The sequence below is a fragment of the Rattus norvegicus genome, chromosome 4, assembly GCF_021556685.1.
Source record: "Rattus norvegicus strain SHRSP/BbbUtx chromosome 4, alternate assembly SHRSP_T2T, whole genome shotgun sequence".
Taxonomy (NCBI): Eukaryota; Metazoa; Chordata; class Mammalia; order Rodentia; family Muridae; genus Rattus; species Rattus norvegicus.
Genome location: NC_141537.1, coordinates 118636721 through 118655791, shown reverse-complemented (window position 1 = coordinate 118655791; position 19071 = coordinate 118636721). Strand labels below are relative to the sequence as shown.

Here is a 19071-nt window from a genome sequence, read left to right as displayed (position 1 = left end):
TGGATGCTTGAGCTTAGTTTGTCACTGAGGCCATGGATTTGATGTAAGTGAACCCAGAATGTCAATGGATAATATGCAGGGAAACAAGTTTGTGCATTGATTCAAATCTCTGGAATGTAGATTCTTTTTGACTTTGTCTTGATTGAAACTAGCTCACATAGTTCAAGTTTTTCTGGCTTGTGATAGTTGTTTCATTTGACCAGTGCCTTAACTAGCTTCTAATATGAAGATTTATCTTGAATTCCTTAATCTCATTTAGATTCAGTGACACTTACTTTCTCATGAACTAATTTCAACTTGGCATTGATGAGAAATATATTGACTTATAGTGGTCATGAGCTCAAATCTTGTACCTTGGCATGGTACAGAAAGGCTAAGTTTCATGGAGAAATGTTTCTGGAACATTATGGGCTTAAACAGATTACCCAGGTTGTTGTTGTTTCTTCTCCTCTTCCTCTTCTTTCTGCCTCTCCCCTTGCCTCTCCCTCTGCCTCTCCCCTTACCTCTCCCCCTCCCTCTCTCCCTCTATCTCTGTCATCTCTATCTCTCTAGGTCTCTCTGTGTAGCCCAGGCTATCCTGGAACTTTCTTTGTAGACCAGGCTGGCCTTGAACTCACAGAGACCCATTTGCCCCTGCCTCCAAGTGCTGGGAAAAAGGCATGAGCCACCACCACTGGCTACTCAAGTTTCTTAAGGACAGTGCCATTACCAGTTTTTTTCTTTCTCTTTTACCTTTGTGTGTGTGTGTGTGTGTGTGTGTGTGTGTGTGTGTGTGCGCGCGCGCGCGCGTGCGCGTGTGTGTGTGTATGTGTGTGTGATATGTATGTATATGTACATGTGACTGTGGAGGCCCTTCATTGATGTTGGGTTTCTACCTTGATTATTCTCCACTGCATTTATTGACTCAGTTTCTCACTTGAACCTAGAGCAAATTTGAAGCCAGTTTGGGCTACACAAGACTATTTCACACAACATGTATGCATTACTGTGTTTAATTTTACTTTTAGGTCTAAAAATTATATTATGTAATGTTTTTGTTCTCTACAATTACAGGTATTGATTTGCTCAAAATTAGTTTGTTGGAAACTTGGGGATTTTTTCTTCTATTTTTCATTATTTTCTGTATTTTCTTTATATCCTAGGCCCAACAGCAAAGAAACCTGGATAACATTGTCTTGCAGCAGCCTAGACTAGGTAGCAAGAGAAAATCTAAGAAAGATGTTTATACAATCTTTGATACAGAGGTGGAGAGCACAAGCCCAAAGTCTGAACAGGATTCTGGAATTCTGGATGTGGAAGATGAGGAAGATGATGAAGAGGTAAGAAATAATCAAGTTGGTGAAATGAGGCAATTTTTTTATTTTTTTATTTTTTTATTTTTTTATTTTTTTTTGGTTCTTTTTTTCGGAGCTGGGGACTGAACCCAGGGCCTTGCGCTTCCTAGGCAAGCGCTCTACCACTGAGCTAAATCCCCAACCCCAATTTTTTGATTTTGAAATGTGCTTATTCACTTAATAGCTATGTGATTTTCAGGACATTGTCAGTGTTAAAGTCCATTTATCCCTGATTTAAAGAAATTGAAGCTGCATGAAGGTAATTTACATTTTAAATATTTTTTTTTGAAAAAAAATCACTATTTTTGATTCCCTACTGATAGGATGGATACTCCATCCAGGAATGGAAAAGGGATGTAGGCCTGACTCAAAGCCTAGTTGAAAGTAGACTCCACTGAGTCTGAGACAGTCTCTTGAGATCAACAAAGGTTAATACTTACTCACTTTTTCCTCTTCTTTTTCTTCTTCCTTATATTCATTGTAGAAATTGATATTACTTTTGGTATTTTCCTAGAAATGCATTCAATATGTTTTCTATACTTTGTTCATACTCAGCCTCTCATTTCCCTCCTTTGTCCCCCAACTTCCTTCACTGGTGCCTTCTTCACAAGGCCCCCTGCTCATCTTCATTCTACCTATGTGAATGCTGCATGTGAGAGAGAAAGCATTTATTTATTTTTTTTAAGTTTATTTTATTTTGCTTAACATGATAATCTTAGGAGTGCCACATTTTTGTTTTAAAAAAATTAATATTCACATAGAATGTAGTCAAGAAATGAGTTTTTGTCTTATTTCCATTACTTTTTGTTGGCACCTTCCATTGTGGAATTATTATTATTATTATTATTCCTTGTAGACTTAAAAGAATCAAATTGGCCTGTTTAAATTGTTTTGGATGAAAAATGAATAGCCACATCATCCATAAAATATTAGCATTGAAGTTATTTTTTTGAATGACTCAGGGACTGTCATGTGTAGCACTTTTTCATTATTTTTCATATTAATTGTCATCATCATTTTTACTTTAGATGTATACTCTATTAGAGTATGTTTATTATGTAAATAAGTTACACTAATTACGAAACTGCCTGAAAGCAACAGGCTTGATGGCAAAGTCGTGATTCTGCTACTAGGGTGATTGAAGCAGGAGGATCTCAAAGGCAGGGCACAGCTTCTTTTTGCAGAGTGAGTTCCAGGCCATTTTGGAAAACTTAGTGATCCCTTTCTGAATAAAATAGGCTGCAAATAGCTATGTGGCTGAGTGCTTATACCACGCATGAGATGCTCAATCCTGAGAACTTCAGAAAGAAAATGGAGAGTTTATTTTAATCTCTTCTGTACTTGGATAGTAAGATGTCTTAGTAAATATACCATTGCAGTAAAGTTTATTCACTTTTTGATTTTGAGATTATAATGCAATTACAACAGTTCTTCCCTCCAAACCCACTCATATATTCTCCATGTTCTCCTTCCAAAGCATAGCCTCTTTTTAATCTAATTGTTATTGCATGACCTGCTCAGTCTGTATAATGTTACATGTTTTCAAAGTTGACCATTGGCCCTGAACTTCCAATTTGTGTGCTCTTCCCTGATAAATACCCCCTCTTTTACCCCCAGCTTCCCTTAGCTGCTTAGTTCTTGGTGTAGGGTTGAGGCTTCATGGGCTTTCCCTGTATACCTTGGCTGGTCACTGGTTTTGTCCTCACTCATCATATTTGGGATGTCATGTTGATGAGACTTTATGGGTACAGCTTCTGATGTTAGAAGGAGATAAAATCTTGCAACAAAGTCCCCGATCCTCTGGCTCTTACAATCTTAATGTGTGGGAGTTTTTATAGATGTTTCCCGTGGGACTGGGCTCCACAACTCTTTGACAGTTGTGGTTTTCTGTAATGGTCTCAGCCTATTATAGAGAAGTTTCCTTCATGAGGGGTGAAGACTGCACTTACCTATGGATATAAGGTCAAATACAGAGTATTGTTAGAGATTTTGCTGGTTTAATAAGAAATACTGGTTGTATATTTTCTTCCAATAACCATGACTTCATTAGCACTGAGTAGTTAGCAAGATTTCCAGCACCAGATGTGGTTTCCTTCTTGTTAAGTGGTGCTTAAGTCCAATTAGAGAGTTGTTGGCTACTGCTTAAGGCCAGCGAGAGAGCTGTTGGTTACTGTTGAGGCCTGTATGCCACTGCATACCCTTCAGGTTATCATATCATGCTGTTTGTTATGTGATTCATAGGTATCAGATTTGGGTAGGACTGATAATTACCTCCCTCCTTTGGAAACTTGCATGGCGCCTTCTGGTACCATGGATACTAGTCCTCCGAGAGCAGCATTCAGTTCAGTTCCAGCTTAGAGATCTCTGCACCTTGTTTCTGAGGTGCGTGGTGTCTTCAGCAATAGAGGTTTACTTTCCACCTCTTGGTGGCAACCAAGGATAGCAGTGAGTATGACTGACCAAGGATCTGTGGAGTACATGTCAAGTTCTTGGGTATATGCAAGGGGTTGTTATATTGTAGGTCATATGGTAGATTCATTTATCCTAAAAGCACCTTTGTTTTTATTGTATGAATGTCTTACCTGCATGTATATCTGTTTGCCATGTGTGTGCCTGGTTCCTGTGTAGGTCAGAAAAGGGCATCAGATCCCCTTGAACTGGAGTCATTGGCAGCTCACAGCTGGGAATTGGGTGCTGGGAACTGAATCTGGGTCTTCTGAGAGTTAGTGTGTGATGGGAAGCATGTTATAACTGACTCTAACTTCAGCGTTCACATGCATGGGTACAAAGATGAGGTAATCCTTTTTGATATTTTGCATGTCCAAAACATTTGTTTAATGTTTTAATGTAATAGAGTGAAATTTGCTCTGTGATTTATGGAAACAGAAGCTAGTCACAGTCTACACCCTTAGAGAGAATATATATCTATATCTATCTATCTATCTATCTATCTATCTATCTATCTATCTATCTATCTATCTATCTATCTATCTCTGTCTGTCTGTCTGTCTGTGTGTGTGTGTGTGTGTGTGTGTGTGTGTGTGTGTGTGTGTGTGTGTGTGTGTGTGTATACCCAAAAGAGATGACTGGAGGGGAAAAGCAGAGAATAAAATATATACCCAGATACCCAGTTCTGATGTATCAACTGATTCTTTGTGCAGGAGTCAGTCTTCATTACTAATTCCCTGACATTCCCAAGGTTATCCCTTTGAGTCTGTGTGCCATGCTCCTTTGCTTTAGCCAGTGAGGTTCAGAGAGAATGAAAAAGGTGGGAGACATGAAATATATTGGCAGGAGCCTCATAAAAGAAGTATTAGAAGAATGTACTAAGACGGTAATATTCTAAAATGACCCCACATCACAGTTAGACACCAGTCAGCAGTAGAGATTTGCTGATTGAGCTCTTAGAACAAGAATTCAGCACTTCACTTTCTAATGGCATCCTCTCTTAAAAAAATTCCCTACCTTATATTTATTTACTTCTCAGTTTGAATCTTCTTCAAGTGCACATTCTTAATCTCAAACCTCATGTAGAGAATTATTTGTTTAGATGTCTCCAAACTGGCTTCTTGGCATAGTTCTTGCATGTTGTGAATAAATTCTTGTGATAAGGTCTTTCGTGACCTACTGTGACGTTCTGACCTTCATTCTTGTCGTTCTTCAGCAGACCTCATTGAGAGCAGCATAGTTTTTGAAGTAACTTGGAATCCAAAAGCAGGGTAACTATGGCATAGACTCCTACAGGGCAAGGTTCTTAGTCTATTTGTGGTCATATATTACCTTGAAAGCTTGGTACAGACATTTAGTCTTTCTTCCTGGGAAGATGTGTGCATTTGTGTGAGAATGTTAAGTTTAAGGATTTAGGAAATGCATTGACCCCAGGCACCAAGTGAAGAACTTCTTTTATAGAACAGCCCTTCTTAAAGTTATGTGTGCTTAGGACTCCTTGGGACTCACATTAAGATCTAGATTCTGGGCATTACATTAAGATGTAGGTAGAGATGAGCCCGGGAGAGCCTGCATTCTTACCAGGGTTCCATGTGAAGGTGGTGTCTTTTGACTCTGAGTACACTTTGAGTTAGAAGCCTGAAGAGAACCTTAAGAAAGCTTTTAAAAATGCATGAGTAAAATCTGGTCACAAAATGCTTGAGTTTTATCTTCAATTTTTTGTTAAAATGTTTTAAAATATTTTGTAGCAGTAAATTTAGCCATGTGCATGTTTCTATCTGTAACCTCAACATTTGGGAGATGGCAACAGGCAGATCACAAGTTTAAGGCAAAGCTTAGTTATATAGTGAGTTTGAGGCCAGCCTAGGGTATATGGGACTTTCTCCAGAACCCAAACACCTAATTAACCAAAACAAACAAACAAACAATCAAACAAACAAACCAACAAATGCACTCAAAGAAAAAAGGGAAAAATCTAAAATGCAGTACTCAGAGGAGAATTATATTTTACTTTTTAAAACTCTATTACTTATAATACATTATCAAGAATTTGAACAGAATTATCTGATTCTAATTTAGTAAGTTTACACATCTATGCTTTCTCTTTCTGTGGTTGGCACTGGGGCCATGTAGGCATATGTGTACATGTGAAGCCAGAAGTTGCTAATGGATGCCTTCCTCAGTTGCTTCTTACCTTATTTTTGGAGATAGTCTCTCTGTGAACCTGGAGATCACTTATTCTGCTTTAGCTAGTCTAGTTGGCCACCAAGCCCTAGGAATCCCCTTGCCTCTGCTTCCCCATCCTTAGGTTCATAGGCATGCATCACTGTAGCACTGTCCCAGCAGAACCATCTCCAAAGCCTCTTCCCTGTGCCTTTAATGGGTGTATCTTTAATATATTCTTTGAATAATGGCGTTTTTAGGGTGTTTACTATATCTTTTAATGGGTATATCTTTAATATATTCTTTGAATAATGGCGTTTTAGGGTGTTTACTATATCTTTACCTTAATGATGGCCTGATTAGAAATCAGGGAATGAGATCAGTAGGTAAACCCAAACACCTATAGCATGGCCATTTATACAGAAACCAGATAGTTAGTAAATCATTGAAGTTGATTTTGTGCTAGAGATGGAAGAAGCAGAATAGTTTGGGGGAAGGGAAGGATAAAGCCTTGAGTTTGTCACTGTGGATGAAAACCAATGCTCATGTTAAAGCAGCTAATACAGTCAATCTCACTCTCCTCAGCTATTCCTTGTGATGGAGTTAGCCTCTTACTACTGAGCAGGGTTGCAAAGGAAAGTATTTGCTAGTAACAGTTCTTTGTTTTTTTCTGGGGGGGGGTGAAAGTAATGAATGGGTCATAATCATGATGTATTTTGCTTAGCTAGTCATATTTGGCATTTAACCATTTCTTAATATTCCTTCTTTTTATTTAATTATTCTATTTTTTACACTCCAGATTTTATTCCTCTCCCCATCCACCCTCCAACTGTTCTACATCCCATACCTCCTCCCTACCCCTTGTCTCCACGAGGATGTCCCACCCCTAGACTCCCAACCCCCAGACCTCTAAACTCCCTGGAGCCTGCAGTCTCTTGAGGGTTAGGTGCATCTTCTCTGATTGAACCCAGACCCAGCAGTCCTCTGCTGTACATGTGCTGGGGACCTCATAGCAGCTGGTGTATGTTGCTTGGTTGGTGGTCCAGTGTCTGAAAGTTCTCTAGGGTCCAGATTAATTGAGACTGCTGCTCCTCCTACAGGGTTGCCCTCCTCCTCAGCTTCCTCCAGCTTTCCCCTAATTCAACCAGAGGGGTCAGAAGCGTCTGTTGGTTGGGTGCACATATCTGCATCTGACTCTTTCAGCTGCTTGTTGGGTTGTTCGGAGGACAGTCATCAGAAGAATTATCCAGGCACCACAGTTCAGTTGTTAATACAGTTTGACAGGAAGATGGACAAACAATACATATTTAGGAAGTATTAGTTCTGTTACCTTTGTGCTTTTGCAGAAAATGATACTAATTTATCTTGTTTTCCTTTAAAAATAATGCTACTCCAATGCCAACATATTCATTGGCACATATTCATATCATAACACATTGGCAGGAGGTTGCAGACAGTGGGCGTCATTGTCAGTAAGTTAGAGTGAGATATAGAGCACTCATATTCATTGGTCAGGTCAGCAGCCATGAAGCAGTTCTTGGCCAGCACAATGCTTTAAAACTTTTTAAATTGCCAGTTGGTAGTGCTGCACTCCTTTAATCCCAGCACTCAGGAGGCAGAGGCAGATGGTTCTCTGAGTTTGAGGCCAGTCTAGACTACAGAGTGAGTTCCAGGTCAGCTAGGGCTACACAGAAAACCTGTCTCAAACAAACAAAACAAACAAAAATAAATTAAATTATTAGCTGTGTTAGTGTACTATTGTGGTTGACTGTCTCTTGCTTTGCTGCTGGGATAGAGTGATGCACAGTAGGAGGTGGTGTGTGGTAGACCCCGGCTGCTCCTTATCAGAGACAGGGAAGGACAGGGAAGGATGCTCACGAATGCACAGTACTTCAAGGGACCAGAGGCTTGATATCCACTTGAGAGGCACGTCCTTAGTGACTAGCATCTTCTGTGTCTCACAGCCTAAATGTCTACTACCAGCAGGGCCACAGGACAGTGGCTAAGTTGTTAGCATGCAGTTGTCATGCTTAAATTTAAAATAATTTACAAATAATGTTTTTGTTGGGTTAGAGAGATGGCAATTTCTTTCTTTTTCATTCATTCATTAATTTTTTCATGTTAAGTCCTAATTACAGTCCCCCTCCGTCTTCTCCTCCCTCTCCCACCCTTCTCTTCAGAGAAGGGGAGTCATGTTGCCCCTCCCAGCCTGTATCAACCCACCCTGACTCATCGAGTCTCATCAGGACCAAGTCCATCCTTTCCCGCTGAGGCCAGACAAGGCAGTCAACTAGGGGAAGGGATCCAAAGGCAGGCAACAGAGTCTGAGTCAGAGACTGCTCCACTCTAGTTGTAGGGAACGAGCATGAAGACCAAGCTGCATATCTGTACATATGTCTAGGAGGTCTAGGTCCAATCCATACATGGTGCTGTCTCTGTAAGCCCCCATGACCCCAGGTTAGTTAGCTCTGTAGGTCTTTTTGTGGTGTCCTTGACCCCTTCTGCTCCCTTGATCCTTCCCCACCTCTTTCACAAGACTCCCTGAGCTCTGCCTCATGTTTGGTTGTGAATTTCTGCATCTGTTCCCATCAGCTGCTGGATGAAGCCTCTCAGATCACAGGTGTGCTAGGCTCCTGCCTGCAGGGGTAGGAGAACATCATTAACAGTGTCAGGGGTTGGATCTCTCCCATAGAATGGGTCTGAAGTTGGGGCAGTCATTGGTTGGCCATTCCCTCAATCTCTGATTTCAAGCTGAACTATAGAGTAATAATAACTATATGTTATTGGTATAGAAACAGACAGGTTGATCAATGGAATTGAATCGAAGATCCAGAAATAAACCCATTATAGACACTTGATTCTTGACAAAGAAGCCAAAAGCCTTACATTAGAAGAAAGAAATAATCTTCAGTAAATGGTGGTGTTTTACTGAATGTCTGCATGTAGAAGAATACAAGTAGATCCATATTTATCACACTGCACAAAACTGAAGTTCAGGTGTATTAGAGACATCAACATAAAACTGGATACACTAAATCTAATAAAAGAGAAAGTATCCAAAATATACAAAGAACTCATGAAATTAGACTGCAGGGAGACAAATAACCCTATTAAAAATGGGGTTCAGAGCTAAACAAAGAATTCACAACTGAGGAATCCCGAATGGCTGAGAAGTACCTAAAGAAATGTTCAACATCTTTAGTCATAAGGGGAAGCCCTTAGTCCTGCCAAGACTGAACCCCCAGAGAACGAGATTTTTGGGGGGAGGGCGGTAATGGGGGGAGGGTGGGGAGGGGAACACCCATATAAAAGGGGAGGCGGAGGTATTAGGGGGATGTTGACCTGGAAACTGGGAAAGGGAATAACAATGGAAATGTAAATAAGAAATACCCAATTTAATAAAGATGGAGGAAAAAATAAAAACCAAAAGAGGAGGAGGTAGAAAAAAAAAGAGAAAGTAGGGAATAGCCTTGAATGCATTGATCCAGGAGACAACTTCCTGAACAGAACACCAGCAGCTCAGGAACTAAGATCAACAATTAATACATGGGACCTCATGGCTCCTCTGTTTTCGAGGAAGACCATAGTCATTCCCAACTGTCTGTTAACCCTTATTCTAGAGAATCTGAGGCCCTCTTCTGGTTTCCTCAGGCACTGCATGCATGTGATGCACAGACATACATGCAGGTAAAGTACCTATACACATAAAATAAAAATAAATACATCATTTATAAAATAATATTTTATTCATTATTTTGAGAATTTCATATAATATTTGGTCATATTATCCCTTCTCCAACTCCTCTCAGATTGTTCTCCATCTTCTTGCCCACCCAATTTCATTTTGTTTTTCTGTCTTAAAAAAAATGAAACAAGGGGTTGGGGATTTAGCTCAGTGGTAGAGCGCTTGCCTAGCAAGCGCAAGGCCCTGGGTTTGGTCCCTAGCTCTGAAAAAAAGAAAAGAAAAAAAATGAAACAAAACAAAACAATGAACATATAACTGACCCTTAGCAGCAAGGTGTCAGAGTCCCTGCAGGACGGCCTGCAGACTAGTGGTCACTCATTGCCCTATTCTGTTTTTGAGGAAAATACGATATTGTCTATATTAGATCCCCATCCAACAATGAGGGGTGAGAATGCAGTGTTTCATTGTACTAACAGCCCAAGGATTGCTTTTGTGATATGTTTTGATTACGAGAGTACAGTGGGAAATGATGGCAGCCCTCATCATGTTCCCAACGTTGTGCATTCCTAGAGTTAGCAGTAAAGTGGGTGTTTGTATGCATAACCAGGTGACAACCAGAGAGTTTAGAAGGTTGAATGGAAACGTCAGAGCATATTTTAAATATTTCATTTTTATTTTATTTATTTACTTTCTGGCAGATATATCACTTAGATTACATGTGTGGCTTATCTTTACCCTGCTAAATCATCACTGGAGGAACTGGCCATCATTTTCCTCTCCCTGAACCCAGCCACTGAGTAGAAAATGGCAAATGTTGTTTTGTTTCTTGGGAATGACATTTCTTGATTGCATTGCAACATAGTGACTGTGTTCAGGAAATTCATCTTTGAACAATGATGTCACTGAATAAGCAACCCAAGTGCAGTCCCCAGCTGTTCATGTCCCCCATCACAGGTTACTTCTGTATCTTCCCTGTGTCTTCAAGCAGGCCTGTATCTCACATTCTAGTTCTGTGGGGTTAGACTGTCTAGTAGTGTTTCAGGCTCCCTCTAGCCTTAGCAGTTAAAACTGTGAGCAGAAACCTGCTTCAAAAGGCGAATTGCAGGAGGAGTTGTGTTTTGTGAAGTCCCTTCTCCTTGCCCATCCACTCAGCCTCTGCAATGCCAGCATTATTAGTGTGTGTCTTTTAATATTCATTATGGTAAATAGCATAATACATACATATTTTTTCATGTGGAAATATGTTCTGAAGATCATGTTGGTTCATGGGAACTCTCCTCATTTTAACTTCACTACCAAATAGGAAGGCTCCTTTCTGTATGTAATTTAGTTTAGTTTAGTAAGTCACTCCATATGAGGAAGCATAGTGATTTCTAACATTTTCTTACAAAAACATTGTTTCAGCTTTACACCTCTTACAGTAGGTATATTGAAAGTGTACCAACGAAACAGTTCTGGCAAGGCTGCCGTGAGGCCCTGTGTCCTGAGGCACTGCTGTGAAGATGTCAAAAAAGGCAGTCGTTCTGTAAGACACCCTGTGCATTTCTCCTGAGGTTGCCATATCCTTACTGTCTGGTCTAGAAATTCTACCTCAAGGTGATTCTGCACACTCACATCTATTTCCTGTCTATCTTAACAGAGATTTTTAAAAATCTTTTCAGTTTTTCCAAGCTTAACAGTTAAGAGTGGCATCTTGGCGCAGTTTTCATTTTTGACCCCTGGGACGGTGGGTGAAGTCGCCTCATGTCTTCTTCATTTTCACAATGATTTTTCACCTAGAGATGACCAGTGAAATTGTGTGTCTCTTTCTGTTATCTATTCTCCTGCTTTATGCTCTTCCTCCTCCTACCCACTTCTCTTCCCTTTCCTTCCATTGCCCCCTTCAATTTGTACATTTTTAGGACTATGTTCTGGGGACAAGGACATTATCTATACAGTGCTATAACAGTTGTTTCTATACATTTGTGTTTACTCTGAATTTCTCAGCCTTTTGTGTACAGTATGGAGTTTACTGTTAAACTACCCCGCCCCTAATGATTTTGAGTATCTGTATGAACTAGACCCTGCTTACATAAAGGCAGCTGCGGTTTTCAGACCAAAGCAGAGAATCTTGAAGAGGTTATTCTTTGCTTTTGGCCACAGAGTTTTGCAGTGCCTCAATAAGGAAAAATGGTGATTTAAAAAAAAAAACTTTGTTTAGTACAAATACTTGAACAACGTAAGTGTTATTTCTTTTAGGGATTTCCCATAAAGGGTCCTAATTATTTGAGAGCATCTTTGTAGGGAAATTTTAACTTTTCAGGACTGAGCTCTGGTCAAATTTAGAGTATCTCTATAGCTGTACGACTTCTGCTCCCTCCTGGTTTGTTAGTCTGCGATGTCTAGACTACTTTATGAGAGCCTATGTCTAAATGATTTCTACCTTTCTTTTCACTTGAACTTCTGGTAGCAAAATAGTTTAGAAAGCATCTTGGTGAAAAATGTCTGTAGGTATTTCCTGGCTTCCAAACGTAATATGGGCAGCTTCAATTGAATCTCTGAATGCAAAGGCCTATTCTCTCTAGCTAGTCATTTCTTGTTTGCTCCCTGCAGAGAATGGCTGGTACATTTAATGACTTCAGATCCATCTAATGCTTAGAAATGGGCCCCGGTTCCTGCACTCATTTACTAATACCAAGAAATTGCTTTGTGTGTAGTGGCAATCAGAAAGATTTTGAAGGTGGAAAATGGCTCAAATAATTAGTGAGAAACATACCTAAATTCCTTTGAGCCTCTTTTTGTTCAATCCATCTACTTTGGAAGGCTTCTTAAGAGAAAAATAAGTGAGGAATGTGCACACAGGTGAGCGAGAGCAGGTATTTGTATGTTTGTCTTCTGGGGCAAAGTGTGAACAGCAAAGCTAGAGTGGACTAATGTTCTGTCTTTATGAGCAGTGCCGGGGAATCATTATCCATTTGTTGCTTTGGGATGCAGGGAAGAAAGAAGCTCTCTCTTGTGTTTTGTTTCCCTCGTATAAGACTTCACTTGTTCAGCAACAAAGCAGGAACATTTATCGTTAGATAAGTTCGTTTATGTATTTTTGTTTTTGAGACAAGATTTTGAGATGTAGTCTAGGCTGGTTTCAAACGCAAGGTTCTTCTGCCTTTGCCTCCTGGGCATGGCAGGACACCTAACCTTAGCTAGCTTTCCTTGGTAAGTCTGTCAAACTGAGGCAGTAGTTACTTACCAAGACTCTTCCTGGGGAGGGATGATTAGGAAAGTTGAGGCTTGAGTGGCATCACTCACTCTAAGTCAGAAATCTTCTATGTATAATGGTGTCCCCTGTGCTTGATGAGAAGATCTTCCAGTGCCCACTCTCCATTTTCCTTTACCTGAACCAAGATCTATTAAAGAAGGAAAAGATAGCATGTAAATCAGGTCCTGGTCTTTCTCAAACATTTTCATGATCAGAAATGTTAACTCTTTTCTTCTTGACCATGAGTCCACATTTACTCTAAATTTTCAGATCTTCTTTAAGAAATAGTGTTTACAAAGTTATAAGATTATTTTCAGGTGTCATAAATTCCATTTATACATTTGCTTTTCTTATCCTGTATTCTCTTCTGTCCTTGAATAATTTTTTGGTCCGTTATAGAAAGCTTGTGTGATGGATACTGGGTTATGTATCTTATGTAAGTGCTGTTTAACAAATATTCTATAGACAACAGTTGGGAAGCATTAGCTCAGATGAGACGTGTTGTCTGTGTAGTTGTGAAATGGCACTAACACTCAGTAATTGTTTCCCTGTCTGCTCCTGTGGTTCAGCTGCTCTAACATCCTTTTAATAGCTATTATTTGTGTTGTTAAAACTTTCTTAGCTTATATGACATTCTCTGGGGTCACAGATCATAGCTACAACATCTAAAAGCTTACCAATGGTTGCTTTTTGAGAACATCCTGTGTGTTTGGCTGGTGGGAGGCATTTACTTGCTCCTGCAAGCAGTTAAGACAGCTGCTGTCCTTGGTGATGAAGCGATTTCATGTGAGTTCTTAGCATTAGACACAAAGCAGGGTTGTATCCTGTGTACTGTTTTTGGTCACTGCTGGTATCTTCCTAGGTCTAGTTGAACTTCTAGAAAAATACAGACTCTAGAGTCTTAATGTCATGGGTTCCTGACTGCCAGGCACAGGAAATGTTTAACTATTTTAATCATGTTGTTGTAGCCCCAAAGAAAGCCTTTATAATAGGAAATGACAGGGTCCTACCACAAAGTTATCTCTTATCAGTTCCAGGCTCCATGGATAATAATTTGTCAAATTTGGACATGTGTAAAATGCAAGGGCCCTGTTATTTACTTTGGAAAGGAAAAATTAGATGAGGCCGATAAGAGTCATGGCTTTTGTTAGGAGACAGAAAGCATTAGAGGCAGTCATTGTTAGCTTAGGAACGTGTCCTTGGACCCCTCCCTGATGAAACCTAAATCTGCTTGAATCATTCTTTGCAACTCCAGGGGAGGGGAGGCAAAGAAAGGAGGGAGGAAGCACCTATGAACCCTGCCCTGCAGAGCAGCTTAGAGGCAGACAAGTTGCTGCTAGCGCACTAGGCCATTGCTTTCCCAGAGCTCTCCTCCACCGTGTTTGAGATTTTGGAACCCACATTCCATCGTGCAGAAGAGTGACATTCCTTCATGCCATGCTTGCTGCTCTTCCCCTTGCCTTCTGTAGATGTGGGTGATTCTTTTTCATTAGTAGAAGCAGAGAAAACAAGTCCAGCTCAAAGCAGCATGAGTCAGTGCATACTTGACATGCCTCTATCCTCACAGCACTCTCCGATCTTCACCGTGCTCACTCCTAGTGTGCTCTCAGAGGGGAGCAGGGAGGAAAAAGGCTTTCTAAATACTGGGCTGTTTGTGGAGGGACGGAGGGAGAGCTAGCAAGCAGGAGCCTCTTTTTGTTCCTTTACTTTTTGCCTAGCTCTCTCCCTGGAGCTTTCAAAACAGACAGATGTGCATATAGTTAGGAGAATTTCTTTATGTTAGTTTCAGGACCAAGAAATAGTAGACCAAATACCTATAGTTCAGGACACTATAAACAGTCAGAAAACAGATTTGTTGTAGATGACAGGAAAGAAGTTTGCCACCTTGCCTGAGGTACCTTTTAGAGTGAGTGGAGATAGATAGACCAATACTAACTGTTAGCAACAATGCCTTTCTTTGCTAAAAGGCCTGCAAGCTTACTTTTTTCAGCTCTCTGGGGAAATGTCCCTTACTATTACTGTTCATTCTGTAAGGATGGCTCTGACAAGTCAGTGGGCCAAGGTTCTGCCTGAGAATGGCTTCCAGTGGGTTCCTTTTTTGAGAGAAACTGGCTTTGTGACAAAGCAAACCTAAATAAACAAACTGTGAAGAACCTGTGAAACAAGGCTGTGGCAGAATTTGCTCCTCAAAATTAGGCAAGAAAAATTCTTGTTCTTTTATATATATCCTAAGTAACTACATTGTTCTAAATAAACAATTTCATTTCTTGTATAGCTCTACTTTACTTTTACTCTCTTTTCTTTGTCTTTTTTCCATGTGCATATATTATTTCTATGTAGCTTAAATCTTTTTACAAATCTTAATTTTTTTCTTTTGATGTGTGTTTAGCTCTTTTTTTTTCTGGTTAAGTAAATTTCCTTGAAGTTTCCTTGCTGCCTTTATATAGAGGTAAATGGTCACTTGGAATAAGAGACCCATGGCTGAGTCTTTTGACTCTTATAGCACTGTTTTGCTTCAGAGGACTCATTACTAAGTATGGGATACCTCAGATTTGCCTGGTGGAGCCAAGCAGAAGGTAGAGTGCCAGGTGACCAGCCAGCGAGCATTGCCGTATGCTGCGTAGAACAAGGCCATTTGGATATGAGAAAAGCCTTGGTTAGAGAAGCTGTGCCCAGAGAAGAGATAGAATGTTTGCTTTAGGAAAGAAAGGGAACCAGCCCTGCAACCACGAGTCAGCCTAACTCGACTTAGATATGTCTGTTCTTTTTTGTGCTGGTGATCCACATAGTTACCGTTGTGACAGGAAAAACCAGCCAGGTCTTTATTGTAATGACTTATGTACTTTCTTTCCCCCCGATTCTTATTTCATTTTGTTTAGCATGTATTTTCAGGTCTCTTTTTATTCTTGCTGAATCTGTGTATGACAAATGGTAGTTTCCTTCCTTAGTTAAGGAGCTATAGATCACAGTCTGCTCTGACCACAAACTCGTATGACTCCTGAGAGTTGGTTTCGATTCTCACTCAATCCTTACATTTTATTTTAATGTGTACCAGTTTAGTCATCATTCATTATTCACGTTAAAATCTTTGAGTAACTTCTTGGGTTGGCTTTTCATATGTCACCTCATTTTTAATATAGTGTCCCCTCTTTTCTGTGTTACTTCTGTATTTTGATGAAAAAGACTTAAGGATTTTAATACTTGTGCCCTTTAATAACTGTCTGGCCATTTTAAAACATCCATCTTGTGTAGCAAGTTTGTCTTTGACCACTGAAACTTGGCTTTATGTAAACTCTATGCCCTTTAGGAGAATTGAGTCACTAAAGTCACAGCCCCATCTTTGCACTTTGCCTGGTGGCCCTTGGCTGACATGTGTCTCTGAAGGTAGACACAGCAGGTTTCTCTCTCATCTCTGTGGGGCTCTGGACTCTGTCAGCACAGGTTATTAGTCTTGCCGCTAGAGTAAAAAAATAAGATTTTTGGGGGATTCTTCTTCCCTTCCCTCCCTCGCTTCGTCCCTTCCTTCTCTCTCTTCTGTCTCTGTCTCTGTCTCTGTCTCTGTCTCTGTCTCTCTCTCTCTCTCATATTTTGAGACAGAATTACTCGAGTTACAAGTATATTTCTTGCTTGGGAACATGACTTTTTTAAGGTTTATTTTTCTTTTTTATTTATGTGTATGTATGTATGTCTCTGTATGTGTGTGTGCCAACTGTGAATGGCACTCATGGAGGCTAGAAGGTGGAGGTGCATATCCTGGAACTAGTTACTGGTGGTTGTGAGTTGTATTATATACGTGTTGAGAACTAAACTCAGACTCTCTAAATACTCTTAATTGGGGAGCCATCTCTTCAGCCTGAGAGCATGATTCTTTTGTTTATTTTGAATTTTCCACTTAGAATATAGAGTTGGTTTGGAGAAGAAATGCTGCTTGAATAGTAAAACTAAAGTCAATTCAGTTTCCCCATAATAACTTTTTATGTTATTTTTGTAATTGGATGTTTCTAGGTACCTGGGGCTCAAGACTTGGTGGATTTCTCTCCTGTGTATCGGTGTCTACACATATATTCTGTCCTGGTGAGTCTTTACATCATCTTCCTAATAAAGGCATGTATTAAATCCCTAGTTCTTAGTTGCTGTTGTTGTTACTTTACTTTTGAGCAAAATTTTGTTTAACGAGTATTAACTAACTCCTCTGCTCTTGCTTGAATATTGTTTATATTTGCCTTGTAAAATTCAAACATAGCTGATGAGATTTTAAAGAGTCATCAGCAGATTGGTAGGTTCTAAGTAGAAATGAATTCTGATTTCTCTGTTTCAAATCTAACATATTTAACCTAAAATAACCTGCTTTTATACATTAAAGGATTTATGAAAATTATTTACATTTTTGACAGTCATTCCTTTTGTTCTGTAAAGCACCTGTAAAAGAAGTTTGCTAAAAGAGTGATAATGTGATATTAATAGACTGTAGTTGATACTGATAGTGTAGGAAATTGCTAACATCCCTCCAGCTTGTCTCTGTAGTATAAACTGTATTTAGTGTTTATTGAAACAGACATCTTCAATTTTGAGATAATAAGGCTCATTAGTTTTTAACTTATAGGTCATAATGTTTGAACTTTCCTAAAAACAACCAAAAATAGGTCTGAACAAACATACAAAGAAGCAACTATTCTCTCAACCTCAGACCAACTTCCTCCAAGACCTCCTGCTCCAAGGTGACAGCATTCACTAACAGTGTCTCTAGTGTTTTATTATTCCCACTGTGCTGAAGGAAATGTTATTATCTGCTTACAGTTTATAATACTTATCTAATTTCTCTAATGAATGAAATGGATTGGGATATGTATGGATGTCTAGGTAAGTGAGGGTTTATGCATTAAGTCGTTGCTGTGTACCAGGATAGAAGTTCATTTGCAGGATGATGGTAACATGGCAGTGCTGTTTTACCACCATGTGCTGCCTTTTATAATAAGCTTTGTTAAGTTCTTATGAAGACAGAACAAATTTGCCTCCAGTGAGAATTCTAACAGACCAGTAAAATCATTCACTTGCATATTTACTCTCTCTGTGTGTTAGGGTGATCTAGCCTCACACTTATGTATATATGAAATGGGAAGATAATTTCCTGCTTAGTGTTTTTACTGACAGTGAAATGATGTCAACTCAGTCCTTGGCAAATGACATTTAATAAAAGGCAGTTGTCTGGTGAGATGATGTTGTCATTTGCTGATCCATACATACATTTTTCAGAAGCATGCAGTTTAAAGTATAGACATGTTCTCAGGAGGTCTAGACTCTTACTATTAAACAAATTGACAATTAAAATTTATTTCTTAATTTACAATGAATATATAGGCTTAAATTTTGAAAATTACAGTCTATTGGTTTAGAAATGATCAAAGTTGAAAGCTGTCTAATTGGAACAGGATTCTATGCATTAGTATTTGACATGTGAAATATTTGATGCTCACAAATTTTCTGCAGCAATGTTTAAACCATTTTTACCTTGCCTGCACAGGTTTTAAGACCGTTCATAGTGTTGCCCAGCTTTGGAAATTCACAGCTGATGAGATGTGTTTTGTAATATATGCTTATAATTTAGACATCCTTTTCCTCCTCATGGTCTCCTCACACCCCAAGCCCAGGAACCCCAAACCCTGCCTGTCTCTTCTGCCCAGCTACTGGCTGTCGGCATCTTTATTGAACCACTTGATGCCTACTTGGGTGTTTGTCAGCTCTTCTCGTGCCCTTCGCTATTCCCAGAGTGCTACTTGTGCTGCTCTATTTCTTGTTGTTAGAAGGTACGTGTTCTAGAACTGGGTACGGGCTCAGCAGTAGAGTATGTGCTTAGCATTGTGTGAGCATCTGGGTTCTGTCTCCCCCAATGATAACAGCAACAAGCAAACAAACAGAAAACCACTGCACTCAACTTTATGGAGATTCCACAGGTAGTAGAAACTTAGCATCGATGTGTCTCTCACACTCCACTGGCCCTACAGGCATCTCAAATTTCAGTGGTCTTGAAGCCACTTTTTTTTTTCTTGTCACTCTTGTTGGGTTTTCCTGAGTACCATGTCTAGACCTGCAGATGTTGCAAATATAATTGAATTTTATTATCATAAGGCCACTGCCTCCATTCACATATTTATCATAGCCTTATTTCCCATACCCTAACAGTGAAAACAGTTACCTTAAGTTCCCTC

The 19071-nt window shown here is 39.6% G+C and overlaps 1 protein-coding gene across 1 annotated transcript in view; it reads left to right on the top strand.

Moving 5' to 3' along the window:
• The window catches only part of Exoc6b (exocyst complex component 6B), a 455557-nt gene that overhangs the window by 153183 nt on the left and 283303 nt on the right, over positions 1–19071 (top strand). Inside the window, 2 exon segments of the mRNA NM_001109246.3 lie at positions 1143–1319; positions 16871–16939. Coding sequence (NP_001102716.1) covers positions 1143–1319; positions 16871–16939 — 246 coding nt within the window.